The following is a 21,577-nucleotide window of genomic DNA, read 5'->3' as shown; positions in this document are numbered from 1 at the left end:
AATAATGAATCACGGTTTATTAAATCGCGTTAATTATCATTTGTTGAGTAAGAGTTTCTCACAATTCTCCTTTTCACTTCACTCAACCTTGAAACAACTTTTAAATTGATCACGAGGGATCATCACGAGGAATAATGCGATATATGAAAAAACGATCCTTCAAATTACAAACGTCATCTTCTCGTATATTCTATACATTTTTTTTGCGACGTAGCAAGTTTATTATTACTTATATTAAACGCGCCGCACACTTTTGCGAGTTTTACAAATTAAAGTCGACGGTACGAAACCAAAACTGCGGTTCTTATGCCACTTTGCGCGGCGATGTTATTCGAACATGTTACGCTAAATACAGTTATTTTACGTAATGCCAGCAAAACGGAACAGACATTGAATATTACGCGCTTTCAGCGAGCTAACTGGAAAATTAACGGTCACAGTTAATTTGCCCTTTTACCGTTTCACAACGTGTGTGACTGCCGCGTGACTTGCTCGACTTCGGATCTCACAACCCCCGTTGAATTTTCCAACGAAATAGGGTATCAAATTTGTTGAATTAAAATTTTATTCGAATTTATTTAATTTGCAATAGGAAGAGCGTGCGCTAACTTTTCTTCATTTTGCTTTTTTTTTTATTTTTTTTATTAAAGCGATGGAAAAAATTTCATTTCGAAAAGAAAGAAAGTGAGAAAGTAAATTGAAGTAGAAAATATGTCGCGGAGAGAAATAAATACGTTGTGCGGCATGTTTCGAAAAAAAAAAAAACAAAACAAAAAAAACCGAGCCGGATACATCATTGCGAAAGTTCGATTCTCCGACGAATCGCTCGAATGTGACAAGATAATCGGTGTAAATCAGCGTGCGAGTGAGGTGCTCGACAGACCACGCTGATATCCAGCCTCGGAAAGTCGTATAGGGGAAAAGAGACTCTTCAGTCGATCGTAAAACCGCTTAATTGCGAGAGTTGCGAGAAGATAGTGGGGCACGGGAAGAAGATAGCTGAGGAGATCGCACATGCGCGAGAAGATCATGTACACACGTACGTTCCAATTCTTTTACGTTCGCATCTTCCGTCTCGCATTGTTATACAGCGCCGTCTGTGTTATTGGCGCGCGTTTGCGCAACGGCGGAATAATTAGCGCGGCCCTCGAAAAAATTTCGGAGAAATAATAGGCTCGTTGTTATTCGTGCGCGAAACGCGATGTGGCAACGATCGAGATGCGTTGGACTTTCGCGTTTCTCTATATCCAACGCCTTTGCGACGTGTTTTCACGTAGGATTCAACGCTCGTGTGTAATTTCAGATGCGAAAAGTAAAATAATGAGGCAAAAACTAACGACGCGACTCTTTGCGCGTCGTGCGAGCATCGCGTTACAACAAATCCCACTTTTTTTAGGCGCGCGTCATTAGCGTGAAATTATTCGAAAATCTCGATCGAAGCGGTCGCAACGACGTCGCATCTGTGTCGCGGAGAGAAGACGATGTGTGATGAGAGAAAGGAAGGGATCGGAACGGGGAAAAGAGGGACGTGCGCGGGGTGGTGAGTGCGTTATGACATAATTGCTTTAAGAAAGTTTTCGGAATGCGCACCTTCGAGTGGAAGTAGTCCACGTCGTTACGTTCGACTCGCAAAACTTGTCCGTGTGGCGCCGCCGAATGTTGTAACTCTTGCCTTTTTGCTCTCCGCCGCAGGTGTTCGCCGCCAGAAGATGTAATTGTATCACGGTTCTCTCTCCTCGGGCGAGAACGTTGATGCATATCAATGTTATTTTTTTTTTTTTTTTTACGTCGCCAGTGTGACCTTCCCCTACTTTCCGAAGGATCATTTCTTTTTTATACCCACAACAAAACAGAACTTGAGAAGCGGCAATTGTTTTATAACTACGCGTCTGGAACGTCTGGTTTCCAGTTGTATTTTTTTCCCTTGATTATAGAAAGCGCATTGTAAACTCATCTTACATATGTAAGGAGAACGCGTATAAAGGAAACATATTTCTCTTTTGCATAAAAAAAAAAAAATATATAATTCAGACCTTAGCTTTCTCCGCTATTTTTATTTCCGGCGTATTCATTTTCACGTGAGCTCCTCAATTGATATAAAATTGTTCGTGATACGGTTCTCGCAATTTTCCCATCCTCTTTTCCGTCGTTACACGCAATAATGTTAACATACGCATTATTTAAAATTTGCACAGGGGAAAAAATTATATACGGATTATCGTCTCTCTTCTCGCGGAAAAGGAGCGTCCGCTCCTACGAGCAATTCGCGCATTTATTTTACTTGCTCGAGTTAACCGATCCGTGAATTTAACATCGCAGATATCTGTCTCTCATCTAATTTCGTTCAGAAGTTTATCGTCGCTCGCACCCAATTTCGAGCGAGCAACGTGGAAATACACGCGCGGCGCGTAATACGCGATTCCGCGCGCGCATAAATTATCCGGTTCAAAAACACGTTCATTTTCGTTTCCGGCACGGGAACGACCGGTTCTCTCCCGCGCGAAACGGGGAGTTTTGCGGAAAGCAAAAACCAGCTCCCCCGCGGGTTGTATTCCACGGACCGTTGCTCACGGTTAACCGATCCCGCTAATCGTCATTACACCGTGCGGGCAAAGTGCGCAGTTACGGCGCAAACATAATTAAACATCGGTTCGCTGTGATTGGTATACTCGGTATTTGCGTAAACGGCGTGTCGCAAATCGACGATTTCCGTTTGCCGCGTTCGAGTCATATCCCCCCCCCCCCCCGATTTGATGTCGCGCTGATTTGTTTTGTCGATCGATCTCGCGAGGGGAAGGGAACGTAATTGCAGCGTATTTTGCGCTGCAATTTTGTGCAAACTTGAATCTCTCTCCGAATGGAAACGAACTCGCGCCGTAACGGCGCTTAAAAACTTGGCTTCCGCGAAGTTTATCCGACAAGATCGACTCGCAAGAGCGAGTCGTCAGTCAGACCCTCGCGCGAGTTTAGCTGTGTGTAATTAAAATATACATCATAACTCAACGAGAGCTTCTCGATAGAGTTGGTTGAGAGAAAGATAACAAAGTACTTTAACGAAGAGAAATATATTGCCTAATTAAAGCCGTTTAAGCGCAATTGGAATTACACATTGTATAAAAAATATGCCAGGTGAAAGATAAACCAGTAAATAAATTAAAGCAAATGAAGAATTTGGGTAAAGAGTTTTTAATTTTTATCTCCTCACGAATCTTTACGATTTGAAGACACACACAAACACGCACACTTCGCGAAGAACAAGAAAATTGCTCTTGTAAGCGGAGTGAAAAGCGGAAATGCACACGCTCTACGCCACCGAGTTTCGAGTTAACTCTGTTGCCGGAATTTATTTGCATAAATCGTGTCAAGTAAGAGCTGAACGTTTCGTCCTGTCCGATGACTGTACACAACGTACAAGACAAATTGACATTAACGAGACATTGAATACATTATTCTCACGCGGATCTTCTGCCTTTCTCCTTGAACGTTCTCCGATTCGAAGTCGAAGAGAGAGACTTGAACCGGCGAGACTTTCAGGGTCAAGTTCGATTTCCGAAGCGCGTTCCTCTTCTTTTGTTTTCGCGCTCGCGATGTTGGTTTACGCTTCACGAAAGAAGAAGCGAGTTCGCGTCGCTCCATTTCTCCCGGGAAAGATGTCGGTTGCGATTTTTTTTTTTTTTTTCCCCTCGTCATTTTTCCCGTTGTAGCGTTGCCGCTCGATTAATTCCCCTCTCGCGCGAATTAAGCAAAAATTACACAACTTTCAAACACGCTCGTAATTAAAAACATTAAGAACACAAATAACTTTCGCGCGTTATCGACGATAAACCGCGAAATCGCCGTTCGCTTGTTTGGTTCGCCGGTTTGCTTTCAACGGCGCGGCGCGTAAGCGAAAACCGTCTCACGCGAAGACAATGAGGATTCGGTAGTTAACCAACACGCGATTACACGCCTCTGTGCGGTCTCCGCGTTAATATTAATTACTTATGCGCTTGATGCGGTCGAGCGAGTGACGTCACGCGACCGACAACGGCGCGCGCGCACGCGACAAGGCCTATTTCTCGTCGCGCGCGTCGTTTCCTTTTTATTTTGTGAGCGCCTTTCTAAGTGGACCAAAGAAATCGTTTATCGGCGACGGAAGTGGGTTACGAGCGCGCGCACAAGACGCGCGATTAATTAATCGAAAAAAAAACGCGCGTAATGGCACGTGCGTGAGATTTCGCGTCGCGCGAAAACGCGTCGGCGACGTGTGTTTTTTTCTTCCTCCTCGTCGCGGATCGATCTCGAATCGAGAATTGAATTCGCGATATGCACGAAAGTAAAGTGTATTCCGAAGCGAATATTTTCGTTTATATTCGACATCTTGATTGTTCTCCCGGTGTGTGTGTGTGTGTGTGTGTGTGGCATCGAAACGAAATTTCCGTCGATATTGGATGGAAATATCCGCGTCTGAAAATGTATATCTTAGGTTGCCTTCGAATACACGTCGGACAAGTGGAAGAAAAATATTTGCAGCGAAGAAAAATAAGTGCTGCGAGAAAATAAATATCTGAAAATAAAACGTTACGAGTTTATTATAAAAAAAAACACGATTCTTAATGTTGCTTACTTCAGTTTCAATTTTTACTTTTTAAAACTACGACATCTCGTCTCGAAATATTCGCTTCTCAGTTTTGAAGATCTAGAGAAAATTCATTTCCGTTAAAATAAATAAATCAGAGAAAAACGTAACAATGTGAAATATTTTACAAAGTCTTGTAATCAAACATTTATACTTACCCTGTGTTGAATCGTCGACCGAAAGCAAGATAAGTATCTGAGAGTTCAAAGTTGCGCGAAAAGAGATTGTTTGCGCAATAATAATAATAATAATAATAACAACAACAACAACAAAACGTCAGTATTTACTACAACGTTGCACTTGATGCTTTTAATAGATCTCGAGGTTCAGTTTATTCTCGTTCTATAATAATCAGCGTTTTGTCTTTACTCTCAATATATTATAGTGCCACGCTACGATGATCATGACGTCTCTCGACTGCGACGTGTAATAATGTATATAATCATGATAACAATAATCAGGACAATAATCGCGAGCCGTTTGGTTGTAAAGTGGCGTCGGAACATTTGCTCGCAAATTTGATCGATAAATAAATTTATTAACCGTGGTGAGGTAAGAACACGATGACGCGTCTCGCGTTATCCTCCATCCATTTTCCCATTCTCACTTTTAGGTCCCCGTTCGATCACGATCGTAAACGATCTGCTTTGCCCTCGAGCCATTTTACAATCGCAACCCTCGCGCACGCAATAACACTATCAATATAATCGTACAACACGCATTTTTATGCGAAACTGAAACGTAACTACGAAGTAATCCGAAAAAGAGAGATATCTAGTCGTCATCCGCACGCAATCCGTTTCCTCCGTGCCGTCTTCGACTTTGAAAGTGCGTCTCGATAATAGAAATTTATGGTAGTCTCGCGAGAGATGACAACGTGCGAATTGCAAATACGCGCACTCGAAAGTGTTTCGAATTAAACAAAATAAATCCGTTTTTGGCCGATTCCATTAATTTCCATCCCGCACGTGTGGGAAGAAGATCGTATTCCAACATGTCAATGCGTTCCCCCTCCCTCCCCTGATCCCAGTCTCGCTGCCAGCGAGAGAGTTTCCCCCTTGCAATGTAATCCTATGCCCGCGAGGCAGCGATATCGAGTTTCTGCTCTATCAGCAATTCGATACGAAACGTTTCGAAGTAACGATCGAGACGCAACTTCAAATTCAACGACGTTGAAGGAGAGGGAAGGGAACAAGAAACGAGTCTCTGCGATTTTCGCGGTAATTTTGCCGTCAAACGTGCAAACGCGTTGCTTTCTCAACACGCTCGCCGCGCTCTTGTTATTACACTCGCTCCTTTGCACTACTTTCCGCTTTTTGTTGTGTTCCTGAAAAAATTCAGACTTTTTTTTTTTTTTTAAATACGCGTAATATATAATAACACATCATACGACACAATCAATACAGTCTCCTATACAACTCGTTACAATATACTATATGTCATACGCTATAATAATAAACGACCGTGTCACACACTCGTGTCAAAAACAATGTTTCTTCAGTGACAACGGTATATATTTTTTTTTTTTTTTTTTTGGTTTTTTGTTTTATATTTTTGCGAAACACGATCGACGCGGCGTCTCGATCTACGAAATAAACTATGCGAAATTCCATATATGCAAAAAACGTTCGACGAAGAACGTGCCCGTCGTTCACGCGACGAAGAGAAATAACGACTCGCGAAATAAATGACTTCTATATCGTGTGTTTATACTCTGTTTATTTTATATATATCTCTCTCTCTATATATATATATATCTTTATATATATATTTTATTTATATACTCATTTTATTTATATATATAACTTTTCTCTCTATATTTGTGACTTTTCTTCTGTCTCTCTGAAAATCTCTAAAACTGCGCACTATGTGGACTAGCTTTACGATTTAATTTATTCAATTGTATATGAACGTCTGTATTTTCTCTCTCTTTCTCTCCCTCTCTCTCTCTCTCTCTCTCTCTTTCAACAAAAACCTAGCTTTAGCCGACACCCCGTACCGTGTTGATCGTCAGAGCATGAAGAAATTGTTTTTCTTTTTTTTTTTTTAACACTCTCGAACTGATGGTTTGGGAGCATCTCTCTCTTTCATAAATTATTTGCGACAGCGCGGACTATGATTTCGAGCGCGTATGTATTCTTCAAGCACTTAAATCGCTATCAAATGATGATCACTCGATCGGCATTTCGCGACGTTCGACGCGACCGCTCCTCGTGTGTAATAATAATATTTCGTCGGGCTACACGCGAAGAATCTATATACGTAGCTTCTTCTTCTTATCACTATAACGATCTTTTTAGGCGGTTATGCTACAATACTCTTTTTTTTTTTTTTTCGTTTTTGATAAGTACGTCGATGAACGAGCTGTGCCTCGAACGATATCTGCGCGCGAGTTTTATTTGCCAGTTGCGTGTAAATATATCCTATAACTGTTTAGCAGTGTGTGTGTGTGTGTGTTTTAGAGCAATCTTAATAGTTTATGTCGATATTATATATAATTATATTCGGTTGTTGTGATTTATTATTATAATAAAGTTAAGAGCTACGAGTTACAAAATTTTACTTACCGATATATTTTTTTTTATCGTAGTATTGTACTGTACACTCTCGATGTGTACGTGCGTGTTTATATGTGTATGTGCAGTGTGTGTAGTTTTTGATACAGCTCGCACATCGTTTTTTTTTCCCCTCTCTTCCTCCCTTCCTGGTGCTTTTTATTAATATTGAAAAATACATTATAAGACTATAATATTAATATGTTACGTATGCGTGTGTGTATGTGTGTGTAGGTGTGTCTCAGCGAGAGCGGTCGCGGTGCGAGCGAGAAAGCGATAATTAAGGCGAGAAAACATCGAAACGCCGATCTCGGGCGGGACTAGAGTCTTTATATCGTGAAAAAAGAGCTTTTCTTTTCACAGAATCGAAGAAAAACGCGTGCTACGGTCGGTTTCTACAATAATTGCTTTGCCTCCTATTAACGTGGTGGTACGAAAAAACGTAACAAGCAAGTGTATTAATTAATTGTTTTTTTTTTTAGCGAGACCGAGAGAAGCGAATCGATCTGCGATCTCTTCCTTCTCGATCGTGCCGATAATTCGCCGATTTATTATCGATTTTCTTTTTCTACGTTCGTCGTTATTATTAGACGGTAATTAAACGTATTACCGTATCGCTAAGTATGTAATTACAGTAATACGCACGTGTGTTTAAGAGACGCTGTGTGTGTGAGTGTGTATGTGTGTGTGTGTGTAATCCCTGCTAGTTTGCACGAGAGCGAATATCGGCAGACGGAATCGTTTTACACGCAGTTTTTCGATCGACGACCGATCGATTCGCGTCGAAAAACATTCCTATTGACGAAAGCTCAATCATCTACACCTCCCTAGCAATCGGCAACGATTTTAGGTTTTTTTTTCCTCTAAATTGTCTACGAAATGCTTTTCCTATCTTCTTCTTCTTCTTCTTCTCGTTTTTCTTCTTTTTCGTCCATCCGGTTTTTTCGATCAAATTGATATACCGCTGCGAGTATTTTATCGCGCGCGCTTTGTATAATCCAGCTCTCTATTACTCCCATCTCGCTCTTTCACCGTCGCCTCGTGCTTTTCTCGCGCACGCGAGTTTCGAACGGCAAGATCGATTGGCGACGCTGGCGTGTAATAACTGTTAGATCGAGTCGCGCGGATTTTTCACGCGCTGCTCTCGTAACAAGGTACTTAAGGATTATTAAGACATTATTTTGCCCTATGTATCACACTAGAATCCGTGATGTCTGTAAGTGTTTCTTCGTACATCGGAATACGCGTTGTGAGTTCCGCCCGCAGAACCCTGAAAAGAAAAACAAAGAGTTCGCAAACTCGCAAATGCGCTTGAAAATTAATATAAGATAATTAATATGTAATAAATATTAATTAATTATAAAATATTTGTACGAAGATAAGTTGTAGATAGAAAACGATCTCTTCTACTCGCGCTATTTCCGTGGCAAATTCCAAGCCTTTTTTTTTTTTTTTGACACACATATGCGTAATATTAAATATCGAAAGAATGCGTAGAACAAATGATCCGAAAGCGGAGAAATCTCAATGCGTTTTCACTCTTTTTGAAACATTGAAATTATAGTTTTCTATCTATATTTTTATTTTTCGATAAGTAAAAAACGTAGTTGCTCAGTCGAATTGTACCTGTCATTGTTTGGCGGACTTGTACCTAGCCAGCTTCAGTTGCAACGGATTGGATATTTTCATGTGAAAAGCGATGTCGTCCAAGGAAACCTCGCGAACGTCCAATCCGCTGATCGCTAGAAGATGATCGCCTCTGAGTATCTTACCGGTTTCGATGGCCGGTCCGCCTGGCGTCTGTAGAAATCGAAATCGGTGAAGCGTGGTAAGACCGAGTCGGTTCTTCTCATCGGTTAGACTTCAAAGTAAAACAAAAAAATAAAATAAAATAAAATAAAATAAAACACTCACCAACTCGCTCACGTAGGCTCCTTTGCCGCTTCTGAACGCGGCGAAACAAATACCGGCTCCTCTGCCGCTCTTTTTCTGTATCTCGACCTCGTATTCCTCGGCCGGTTTCTCATGGCGCAACACCGACATTATGATCTGTAAATCAACAAACCAACATTGGCGGAGCGTCACGCTTGCTCGGTCAACCGAATGAGAACTCGTTGAGAAAATATCGGGACACGAAACTGTGTCCGCTGATGTAAAAATGAATATCGCGAACAATCGCACGTGTCATTTTCTTTTTCTTTCAATGTAGCAACCAAAAAAAAAAAAAAAAATAAAATAAAATATTATTACACACGTACAGGTCCGGCGGGTTGCTTCAGAATCGTTTCGCGAGCTTTAATGTATTCCATCTCCTTGAACATCACGCTGTTTATGCTGAGTATCTGATCGCCGAGCTGCAACCGGCCGTCCTTCATGGCCGCGCCATCGGGGAATAAATCCAAAACGAACACGCCGTTCTGAAACAAGCGTTATTGTTGTTTTTTTTTTTGTTCTTGCACGTCGATATATCTGTTTTTAATCGCCTATCTGTTATCAATATGTAATTAATATATCGAATTCCGTTGAACTTTAAATCAATTCGCGTCCAATATCTGTCACACTTTTTCACACAAACCGAAACATTTTATCGCATTGTTTTATTTACGCGAATGTGCCCTTTTGTTTGCAATTTAAAAATTTACATATTAATGTATATGCAAAGTCACGTATTTCACGCAAAATAAATAAATAAATAAATAAAAAAAAGGCAATTTTGAAATATCGACGATGCTCACCGAAGGCGTGTCAGTACCACCAACGATGTAAATACCCATAATTTGGTTCTTCTCCCTCTGAAACTCTATCGTCACTTCTTGACCGACTGGTATACTGCAAGTCTTCGGATCCAGTTGCTCCTTAGGCTTCTCGGGTTCTTTTGCTGACACACACACACATAAAATAACAATTTAATAAACACAATTTTCAATTTTTTATACACGCGTATGATGTTTTAAAATTTTTCAAAACCCTCGAGTTTATTAATCACGTTTTTAATTCACGCTCACGTTTTGGCGCCGGAGAAACGGCTTTCTCGTCCTTTCCTCCTTTCGCCTGTTCCTCCGTTCTGTTTTCGTTGGGATTGCACACCGTAAGCTTGACGACGCCCTCCGCTTTCTTCAACAACTCCGTCGCCTGAAAGAAATCAAATGAATGAACGTTTAAATAATTTGATTAAATAATTTTAAATAATTTTAAATATAATTTTTTTTTTTTCTCAACAACAAAGTTATTTTCATGGAAGATATATTGTTGTGAGAAGTGTCCTCGAGTTCTTAACGATTCAATTCAATGTGAATGTGTAAACACGTGAAATTAACTCGAAAAACAGAGTGTGTTGTACGGAGCGGCCTACAGCTCAGTTGGTTTGTGCGGGACCAGTAACCCAAAGATCACAGGTTCGAATCCGGAACAAAAATGTGTTCGGATTTTTTACAGGTCGCTCTTTCTCTAACGAGCTGAGTAGCTCGCCGAGATGTATCTCCGTCACGAGATTTCTCTAAATTTGAAGTGTTTATGTACACTTTCGGTGGTTCGGAGTCTCCACCTAAAATTGTAGGTCCTTTATTACATTCTACAATCCCGCACGAGAGTGTAACCGAATGTAATCAAAGAGAGAGACCGAAAAAGTTCTCTCTTAGCTATAACTTCAGTGTTTGATGAAAAGTAATCCGACGTTCTGATAGTGATGATAAGAAATGTCTGACACTGTATCATTATTTTTTAAATAATTTTTCTACATACTCTATTGGAAAAAACCAGCTTATACTAATGAGATTAGTTTCATACATATAAAAATACAAATACAAATATTATATATCGCTGCCAGCGCCGCTTGCTCGTTCGCACACGAATCACATGCAGCGCCAATGAGCCATATCTGCGTAGGAACTGCCAACGCATAGACATAACATCCATTAGACGTGAATGAACGTTCTAATGAACATCTAATGGAGATTTGTAAAGAGTACTGTTCCGTGTGGGTGGCTTAAATGTTATCTGAGGGGAAAAATACAGGGTCCGGATAGCTTAAATGCTGGTTTAAGAGCACTTGTCCAGACGGCAAAAAAAAAAAAAAAGATTCGAGTTCGAAATCCCGGTCAGCCGATTTTTCCCACATTGTTTTTTACCCCTCGTGGGATAACAGATAAAATTCAAATGTGTAAATGTATCGAAATGTTTTGACTTTGAGTTATTTTCCACAAATGTGAAAAAAAAAAAAAAAAACAAATACGTACCTCATCGTACGTACGGCCTAGTAAGCTATCCAGGTTTACGGCCAGGATCATGTCTCCTATTTGCAATCCAGCCTGCAAATATTGTTCGCCATGATGCAAAGAATTCGCTTACTGAATTCACTCTCAAAACGGCAACGTGTAAATTCAAGCGAACGTTACCTGTTCGGCGGCACTGCCCTCCTGAATGTCAGACACAAAGATACCTTGTCCCACGGCCAAGTGCTTTCCCTCGATAATCATTATCCCCAGGCCGTATTGAGACTACGATCGAAAAATTATAATAGAAAAAAATTAGAAGAAAAATAATTACAAAAATAGAATTTATATGAAAAATATGTAACACGTGAAATAAAGAATTTATATAGACAATAAGTGAACAAAAGTCGTAACAAATGTAATTACGGACGGGCAACTTGCCTTTTTCACTTGCACCTCGCGGACTCCCTTGTACTTGCTGAAAGCTTCTTTGAAAACCTGAAACGCGAGTACCGTGTTATTTGTCACTACAAAAGCGATACGTGCGCTTTTTCTATCACGCAATTGCAGGTTTCGCGTGCAATTGTGATAACGACGTTAAAAAAAAAAAAAACCTCCAAAAATACTCGTATATTATGTGTTATTATTTATGTCATCTATCACATTTATTATGAAATAATTATGCAAAGCTCGTGCAGCTGATATTAAATTGCGGGACGCAATCGATTAAATGCATGTTAATTGTTTTCCAATGATTCGCAGCATTTCAATAAAGAAAACTCGACTCTCTCGCGATTATTCTCGGGACGAAACAAATATATAAAAGATCGATTCCGCAAAGTGACTTACGTCATCCAAGGTCGGTGGAAATTGAACTATCGGCTTTACAGCAATGTCATCGACAGCCTTCGATCTCCTGCAATCGGGACAAGCGAAATCCGTTTAGAGTATTAATGAATTTTCTTATATACGTGCCGCGCGCGACGTCACGCGCGTAACGTGTGTTACGTAGAATAAAGCACCGGGTGTCTCACCGATAAACAATGATCTTGAAGCAAGTGCCGGCCATGCCTTTGATTAGAGCGGAGGCGTTTAAGTGACATCGTCCTTGCAGCATAGAGCCGTTTATCTAAACGGAAAAAAATAGAATTTTTTATTCCCGTCGATCTTATCGACTTTTCCAGCAAGCTCGGGACAAAACTGCGAGAAGTTTTGCAATTTTTTTAATTCTCTCTCTCTCTGTTTTTGTTATTGATAAAATGTTGCTGGCTACATTTTTCTACATTGCGTAAAGACAACGCTGTTAATTACCACATTGTTCTATCAACATACGAATTGTATTTTTTTAACTGTGTAAAAATCTTTTTTTTCTCTAAAAAAAAGGTCAGCGCGTTCTTGTGTAATAACGTCGCGACAAACAAGTTAAATAGATTATACAACGTGCGAATCGAAGGTTAAACAACACGACGCGGGTAACGGTCGTGTGTGTACATGACAAGAGAGAGAGAGAGAGAGAGAGCCAAAGTGTCGTATAAACGTTAAAGTCGTAAAAACGGGAAGGAGAGCATAGACATACTTCCAATATCTCGTCGCCGATAGCAAGCTTGCCGTTCTTGTACGCTACACCCTTCGGATTCAGGCCGCAGATAAACACGGCCATTCGGTTTCGATCCTTATGCCCCGCCAGAGAAATGCCCAGTCCCGATCTGTCCTTTTCGAGAACCACCATCAGCACTTTGTGTCCGAGATTGTGATATCTTTTCTGTATCTTCACTGCAAATTAAAATCGCATTCACAGCCCGACGGAGATCCGGTCCGAGAGATGTTATTTGGAGAATCAAATTCGTGTCGAAAAAAAACGCAGTTATTTCGCAATTACGAGATGCAAAAAACCAATGTAAAAATAATATATAATATAAATATTAATTAAAACAGAAATTAATAAGTTTTTAATTTTAATTTTTTTTAATATTCTTAGGCAATATATATGTTGCAATGTACAAGGATTCTCTTCAACTATTCGAAAAAAAATGATAACGCCAGTAAAAGCCAAATGTACGCGCGAAATATAATTTTCCTTAAGGTGTAAATTAATTACACACGTGGTAATTCGAATAGAATTCAATTCAAAAATCAAACGCTTACGTTTTGCATCTCGTACACGGAAAAAAAAAAGATGTTGAATCAACAGTATCAGTTTAATTGAAATATATTCTGTTGATGCAACATCAATATTATTGCACTATACACAGCAGATAGTTGCTTTAAGAATCTAGACGTTAAATTAATCGCATATGCAATTGAATGAACTATTTATTTTTGTGGCAGCCCGTGACATCAACTTTAATTGAAGCAACTCCATTGTTTTTTCTGTGTGTATGTAGAAACAACCCCGTTTTTACCGCCCTATGAAATTTAAAGAGAACAAAAATAATATCCCTCTGGCCAAAAGAAATACGTCTTTTCGCAAAAGAACAGCTTTGGCAAGAATGACATCGCGCCGCGGTTTACAGTCAATACAAGAAAACAATCTACTCACTGGCAGTATATCCGTACTCGTCCTCTTCTTCCGGATCAGCTTCAATTTCCTCCTTCGTCCGTCTCACGTTTCCAGCGCTCTTTCTCGAAATCTAAGCATGTCGGGTGTTAGGTTAACGCGCGTGTTATATCTTTATAAATCGAGATTTATCGACGACGTCGGATACGTTTTTTTTTTTTTTTTATTACCTCGATGCCGCCCTTCGTGTAGACATTTCCCTCCAGCATGCGGGTGTCCTCCTCGTCATCGCTCGAGCTCTCGCTGTGGTACTTGGGTTTCTCATCGGATTTCGCCGCGCGATCCTCTCGTTCCTCGCTCACCTCGCGAAGAATACCCGGAGGGTTCACGGGCGGCGACGGAGCCGTCTTGCGAATTGACTTCTTCATGGAGGATCTGAAAAAACGATGAAAAAGAAAAAAAAAAGAAAAAAAAAGCCGAAGTAATCTCATTGGTTCTTCATGGAATGCACGTGTGTGAGAAGTGAGAGAGATCAATAAATTCGAGAGAACCGATAAAAATAACTCTAAGGCTGGTGTTATTAAAGTTGCAACATTGCAGAATTTCAATTCGGTTAAGACGGCAGCAATATTCTGACTTTTTATTTTAACATGGAATTTAATATAAGCGACTTTTGCCGCGCGCGGGTTATCAAGAAGAAGAAGGAGGAGTTTTCTGAGAAAAACGAAAGACGACACAAACCTTCGCGCGTTGGAAGCTGATCCATCTGCACTCTGTCTCTGAGATTCTCCACGTGGGTAGCTTTCCCGAACGTCCCCGAATCCTGGCTACACAACAAGTAAAATGACTTGAATTTTCAAACGAAAGGACGTGAAATGTAATATCACGTAAGTTTCTCTCTTCTTAAGTTATTCATTCGTTTCGGTCATATATTGGATTACGACAGAGGCGAGATAATTATGTCAAATTTTTCGCACGTAAAATGTAACGTGAAAAATAAACTGCGGTCTCTGTAGCACAAGCCGCAAAAAGTTCAAATTGGCCATCAATTTTCGCCGAAAATTTTCTTTTCGATGTGCGCACATATGTGTTGAAATATGAATATTCATAAATTTTGATAAAAGTGTCTATTTTCGTTGAAAAAATATATAGATTGAATTATATGCGCATTTATTGCCGCAAAATAAATCGGCGAATTTTGCCAATTCGTGCTGTCGGATATCGACGGTATGTAAAAAAAAAAAAAAAAAAAAAAACCGTAGTTTATTCCAATGCAAATTGCGGCCGAAAAATTTACAGAAAATTCTTCATGCGCAAACATTTCTTTTGACATAATTATCAACATGACCGCGACGAGTAGTCCACGTATGCTTTTTGCTTTAACAAAAATATATAAGAAATGTAAAATATTTACAAATAAAACATATATAAGAAAATTTAAATTATCGACGCGTTATTCTCGAAATAAACTTGCCACGATTGAGAATTTACTCAATGAACAATTACAATACCGCAATAAAGGAGGTATAATAGTTTGTCTGGAACAACAAACGTTTGTGGCAAACTGTGTGTGCGTGTGTATAGGTAACTTAATTACCCACGCCGTGCAATAAATGTAATTATCACTGTATCTCCCTGCGTATATTTAATTAAACATACATTTTGCCATCGCGCGCGAAAATTGCAAAGTCCGCGGCGATTCAATTAAAGAAATTAATTATCGCTCGCGCCTCACGAGCGAGCGCGTCATATTTTTTCCCCCCCATTTGCTAATTAGAGCGGCAATTGAACATACAAATTGCGCCGCGCAAATCGTATTTCTTTCTCCGGGGAACAACCGGAATGAGCAAGTAGTGAGTCTGTATATTAGGATGCGAATTGCTAAAAAAAATTCAAACAAAAACAACGAAGAGACAATTGTTTGACTGAAAGTTAAACATGTACCAAACCTGACCTGTATCACTTCTGGTGTGATGGACCTCGCTGGCGAAACCGGCGACGGTTTGCGACGAAAGGAGGCAGTCGGCGTGCCGGGGCTGAGGCCGGAAGAAGACGACGACGTATGACTCTTGACAGCCTGTTTCCGACCTTTGGTGTCTCTTTCCTCTTGGAACGCGCTGCCGCCGTGCTCCGGGCTCTGCAATAACAAATTTTCCAGTGCTCTCTCGTCTCCTCTGCTTCTCGAAAAATCTCTCGGATAGCGCCCCCTCCAGACAGCTTAAATTCATCTCCAATTTATTTCTCTTCTCGTACTTGTTACCGTAAAAAAAGATTTCGCATATCTGATACGCATCGAAAGCGCATACGTGCGCACGTTCGCAATATCCGCAAAAATTTTAACGAAACATTCGGCGGCGCTTCTCGAAAAAAAAAAAAAAAAAAACGAAATGTCATTATTTTAACTCGATCGAGTAATTTAAAACGCGATGTAAAATTACCCCGACGTTTATATCGAATTGCACTTCTAATGGAGGCGGAGATTTTTTTTTTTTTATAGAATTTTAATTTCAAAGTAGAACACGCGCATACGTACACACGCGCACGCGCGTATGCACACTCACATATACTGTCCAGAACAGAGGCGAAGTGACATTAAGCGGTTTACGAGCACATTCCAAGACCGACGAGTCAGCGAGAAGAGACACACACGCGGCACGATTGAAATAAAAGAGAAGAGAAGCTGAAGTGACTCTTTCGGTGGCATAAAAAGACACAGGGAGCAGATGCCGACGTAGGAAGGAAGCCGAAACGGAAGACGAAACTAGATGATGCGGATGGTTTCTGCGGAATTGTTTCGCCTGTACTTATTTCAGCGACGGAGTAAACTGCGCAGAGAGAGAGAAAGAGAAAGAGACTGCGTCTCTGGATAAACCCAGTCGCGAAATGAGTTAGTACTAGGAAAATATTTGCTCGTGTGCTCTTGAATTGTTGCCAAAGCAACTGCAATAGAAGGGGGTTTACTTCTCGTAAAACGCGTAAAACAGACCGTGCTAGCGCATTCTCGCGAATTCTCGCGATGCGTTCTCTTCCTTGTTTCTCTCTTGCGTTAGTTTCGATAAAAACGTGGTAAGTAGGACCTCGAAATATATTTCGAGCGAGTTGCGATTTTTTTTTTTTTTTTTTTTCGAGAATCGCACGGAACAAAGTTTTGCTATTGTACGATCAGCACGAAACATTCGCCGAGTCTAATGAGGTTTTTGTTTCATCATCGACAAAATAATTTTGTTGGCAAAACAAAAACTTCAACACAGTCTTAGCAAATTTTTCTCGCCGGCCTGCGATTCTTCTTTCTACTCTCTACGGCAAATCTTTTTTTTCCGCGCACAGTTTTAACTCTCTCGTCCCGAGAATTTTTGTTCATTCGGTTTTTTTTTTCAGATCACATTGTTTTTCTCATTTACATCTCACACACCGCGAGATGACAAATAGGTACAATTAATAAATTTATCTCCGTAATTTGTCTTCTATTGTTTTAACGCGGATCAATATTCTCTCTCGACACGTGAGCTTTCCGACAATACGGCCGCCGATATTGGCGATCAGTGTGTGCGATCCCGCACAAACCAAAGTAATCCCACTTTACAACACGGTAGGTAAACACACGTCTGTCAACGAACGCGTCGACATGCCTCTCACCGCGCGCTTGACGAGAGTTAAGATGCATCCGCGCGCGCTTTCGAATATCGAACACCGGGGATGAGGGAAGAGGAGGAGGAGGAGGAAGAGTACGCGCCCCGTCGATGCCTCTCGGCGATAATCACGTACGTGAAAGGTGACGCATTTGCGTCCGAAGAATCGGTGCATCGCGACGCTTGGTGACAACTGAACACTGGGAGTGATGATGACATTCACAGGTGATCCGACCGCCGTCGGCCGAACGGTTTCGTGCGCGAAAAGGGAGTACCCGATGACGGGGGCGGAGAGAGAAGAGGATGGCGCAGTTCGTATATGCCGGGGCCGTAGTGGTGGGCTTCGTTCCCGATGTGGTCCATGGTGTCGATGACGAGCGCGCTCGGTCGCAACGTGAAACCATTCTTTCCGGTGAACCGCATCAACCCCCTCCGACTCTCTCTCTCTCTCCCCCTGACCAGATCGACCTTTACTTGCTGATATTTATTCCCACGCATTTTCGAAAACAATGTTTTCAAATTGCAACAGTATAAATGTCAATAAATGTTTTTAAAATATTATTGACGCGTCAGACGATTGCGTCAGTGATTTTGTTTATTTTAAGATTACCTTGTTTTTGATATTTATGAGTTAAAAAAATAAAACATACAATATTAAAGGGAATGCTTTCGTTTTCCGATACGAGTCGATAGCGCTCGCCGAGCTGTGGTCTCGCGTCTTTGCATTTTTATCATCTTCCCATCTCGCGCGTCTGTCCTGATTTTACGTATCTCTCCATCGTCTGCATCGTCTCCCTCTTTCGCAGTATTCCGCGCACTGCTTCCCCCCCTCGTCGTCCCTCATCAGGGAGATTTATTGGAAAGTTCGACCCTGGTGCATCGTACGCGTACAAGAGCTGTTCGCCGATAATGGCTCTTTCCAGGTTCTCTTTCTCTCTCTTTCTCTCTGTCCCTCGCACTGTCTCTTGTTCCCTCCTTTGTCCTCCTCTTCTTTTCTCTCTTTCTCTTTCCGTTCTATTCTTTCGCTCTTTTAACTCTTCTCATCTCTTTCTCTCTCTTCCCAACGACTCCGTTGTCGTTCGCGATCGCGTACGTGTCACGACATTGCCAGTCTGCCATCCATCGGGACAGGAGAACGTATTGCGCGGCCGACCGATTGAAATTGGAAGGAAGTTATGTCGTTTTCAGAGTTTCAATTGTAGGCCGACCGCCGCGGCTGTAGCAAACAGGTGTCGTCACACTTGACACCCACGTCGAAACAACAGCCGCGGAGAGAGAGGGAGGGAGGGAAGAGAGAGAGAGAGAGAAAAATAAATTTGGCTGCTTCGCGACTGCTTCATTTCCAGTCAATTTCAAGGTATCGAAAAATAGGTCATGTTCTTCGGGCCGAAAATAACGCGGATTGGTCGGGTTGATCGATGATGGTGCAAGAAGCGATATTTGAGGGAGAAGCCTCGTCGGTACTCTCGTTGTTCGAGGAACGCGCGACGTAATCTATATACACGTCCGAATACGTATGTGCTTTGTTGTTTCTGCAGCAGAAATCGTTTACACCTGATCGTCCCGGGATTACGTGCGATATACACGAACTTCAAAGCACCGAGAGCAAGTTTCTATCGTCCGTCTATCGGACAGAGTCTGCATTCAACCTTTCTCTCTTTCTGTCTCTCTCGCGCGCGCGCGCAACGTGATACAAAGATGTACGCGATCAAACAACAGTCAGCATTAAATTTACATTACAGTGAGGTCACTTTGGACGCGCGCGTCACCGAGCTACGAATATATCCCGAAGCCCTGAGGAGAAGCGAGAGAGTTGTTGGTCGAAACGTCGCGTCGTCTCCTCGAGCTCGTAAACCTTTCGGAGGGTGTTTGCTCAGATAACGTTTTCAATACGGCGCGCGGAAGAAAATAAATGTCGGCGTATGTTGTTATCGCGTATGCGAATGTAAGGTCTTTCGATGCGCGGTGACAGGTTGGCACTTCGTGTGTCGCGCGTACCTATACGTATCGCGTCCAATTTCGCGTAATGCAGCGTCTAACGGTGACACTTCGGAGGCGAACGTTTAAAGCCCCGTGTCGCCATTCGGTCGCATTACCACACGAGAGTTCAATTTCGCCTCGCATCGTCGAACCGTATATATATATATATACACATATATATATGTAACGCGGACGTCGGTGACGTCCGGTTGGCGAATGGCGACGAATCGATTGTCAGATATACGGCGAAGTTTCGCCGGTTAATTGCGAGGGTAACTTTTGCGCTTTGCAAATGGAGGTTCGAAACTCAAAAGCGCGCGAATTCATAATGGCGACCTCGTTAAGGAGAACGGACGAGCTTTCGCGCGAAACTTGACGTTTCGCTTTGTATACACGTCATCGTTCGCAAAGCAAACGTAATCGCGAAGTTCGCAAAAACCAAGTTTTTATTTGCATATGTTTGAATATAGAAAAGGTAATGTTGCATAATTTTAAATGTAAAAAAAAAGAAAAAAAAACAAAGTTTAATAGAAACTTGGTAACTATACCGAGTACGCGCGATGGGGATAAATACGCGCGGTGTATAGAACGAGTTCGAGGAAGTTTGAATGAAACTAATCTGCAACTGTGTGTGATCAAAAGAGAGAAAATTCCAGATCGAAAATCTTACCACATGCACCAAGGACTGGACGACAAGGCAGACGGGATTTCCGGCGGCTTGAATAACCTCCACTGCACGCTCGTGCGTGCTGTGTCGCAGGTCCACACCGTCCACCTCAATTATTCTATCTCCAATCTGAAAGCATGCACGTACGCCGGAGGGCAAATTAAGTTTGCGAGAGCGCAGTCGACATGTGTAGTATATGTCGTAACAGAGTATTCAATCTCGGTGCGTTCATATACGTGTCTCTGCCGAATGAGAAATCGGTCGGATTCGATATTTAATTTTCTTACAATCGTACTACGTGCTCCCGTACTGCTGTTCGTCACAATTTTTATTTGAACTACGTAACGACGCGAGTTGTGCACAGATTTATTTTTTGTCTCCGTTCATTTATCTCGTTTTAAATCCTTAAATCAAATTTATCGAAACGCAAATTTTTCTTTTCCTCGCGTTCAAATTTATCGAACGCGAGGGAGGAAGAACGACCGAGATGTGTGTGTAAAAAAAATTGAAGAAGAGATAACGCGATTCGCGCGTAGAAAGAAAATTTGTCTCGAGACAAACGTCCGTTACCTTGAGACCGCCGGTTCTGCCGGCCGGACTGTTCGGCAGAACATTCTTGATGAATATCCCGGAAATATTCTGGGAGGACTTGCTGGAGCCGCCGTTGTGCAGATCGACCTGAAAAGGAAGATCGATCGGTCGGTTTAAATGGCTCCGTGTACGTACAACGTTCCGGTTAAACGGCAGATTAACGCAGCGGCAAACGTGATCGGTCGATTTGGTTCCGCTGACAATTTACAATTTAATCGCGGTTAAATTTAATTAGCGTCGCACATCGTGCGTCGGCGAACTCCGTCGTGAATTCCGGTGCCGCGCCGCGAGCAGCACTGTGATGGCAATTCCATTCCAGACGGATTGTAGCCCCCGTGATTTCCGATCCCTCCCTCCGTCCCCGCTCCAATTTCTCCCCCGGTCATTTATTCTCATTAATCTCTCATTGGTTCGTCGACGTTCGTTCGTTCGTATCGTTCGGCCGCTAATCGAATTAAAGCAATTATTTAACACCGCGCTTGTATAGACTGCGCATCTCTCCGATCGCGGAGTGCGTATATAAGAGAAGCGTAATACAACGTATTTAATTAGCAGAGAATTAATGCGGAAATTTATTCGAAATTTCCCACAAAGCGATAAGGGGGAATGGAGGGAGGAAAGATGGGAGTACACGTGAAATTAATTATATCACGCAGCCGCGACGCGCGCGCCGGTGGGATTGCGCGATCATAAATTTATGCGCTTAAAAGTACAGCCGCATTATTCAAATGCGCGCGACGCCGCCGCCACCGCCGATGTGCATTCAGTAACTTGTTTTGTACATAATTCTAACGAGCTTTCAAAATAACGGAACGGTCACCGCAAGCCA

General features: G+C 41.8%; 1 protein-coding gene across 5 annotated transcripts in view; it reads right to left on the bottom strand.

Moving 5' to 3' along the window:
• Nucleotides 1-7,642: 7,642 nt before the first annotated feature.
• The window catches only part of LOC109855592, a 93,027-nt gene continuing 79,092 nt past the window's right edge, over nucleotides 7,643-21,577 (bottom strand). For 3 of the 5 annotated variants that reach the window (XM_020430029.1, XM_020430031.1, XM_020430032.1), the window contains exons 22-39: nucleotides 20,728-20,835; nucleotides 20,161-20,286; nucleotides 15,836-16,018; nucleotides 14,623-14,708; nucleotides 14,112-14,316; nucleotides 13,924-14,014; nucleotides 12,961-13,157; nucleotides 12,419-12,513; nucleotides 12,234-12,300; nucleotides 11,826-11,882; nucleotides 11,568-11,669; nucleotides 11,409-11,480; nucleotides 10,179-10,305; nucleotides 9,909-10,051; nucleotides 9,432-9,590; nucleotides 9,088-9,222; nucleotides 8,800-8,973; nucleotides 7,643-8,443 (exon numbers count right to left, since the gene is read on the bottom strand). In XM_020430029.1, the coding sequence (XP_020285618.1) occupies nucleotides 8,803-8,973; nucleotides 9,088-9,222; nucleotides 9,432-9,590; nucleotides 9,909-10,051; nucleotides 10,179-10,305; nucleotides 11,409-11,480; nucleotides 11,568-11,669; nucleotides 11,826-11,882; nucleotides 12,234-12,300; nucleotides 12,419-12,513; nucleotides 12,961-13,157; nucleotides 13,924-14,014; nucleotides 14,112-14,316; nucleotides 14,623-14,708; nucleotides 15,836-16,018; nucleotides 20,161-20,286; nucleotides 20,728-20,835 (2,124 nt within the window). In that variant the 3' untranslated portion in view covers nucleotides 7,643-8,443; nucleotides 8,800-8,802. The remainder of the gene's footprint in view (nucleotides 8,444-8,799; nucleotides 8,974-9,087; nucleotides 9,223-9,431; nucleotides 9,591-9,908; nucleotides 10,052-10,178; nucleotides 10,306-11,408; nucleotides 11,481-11,567; nucleotides 11,670-11,825; nucleotides 11,883-12,233; nucleotides 12,301-12,418; nucleotides 12,514-12,960; nucleotides 13,158-13,923; nucleotides 14,015-14,111; nucleotides 14,317-14,622; nucleotides 14,709-15,835; nucleotides 16,019-20,160; nucleotides 20,287-20,727; nucleotides 20,836-21,577) is intronic. The other 2 variants (XM_020430033.1, XM_020430034.1) reach the window with 2 other exon arrangements.

Source organism: Pseudomyrmex gracilis, unplaced genomic scaffold (assembly GCF_002006095.1).
Source record: "Pseudomyrmex gracilis isolate BER0280 unplaced genomic scaffold, ASM200609v1 scaffold_93, whole genome shotgun sequence".
NCBI classification, from domain to species: domain Eukaryota; kingdom Metazoa; phylum Arthropoda; class Insecta; order Hymenoptera; family Formicidae; genus Pseudomyrmex; species Pseudomyrmex gracilis.
Note: the sequence above shows the minus strand (reverse complement) of the source record. Positions and strands in the feature narration are given on the sequence as shown.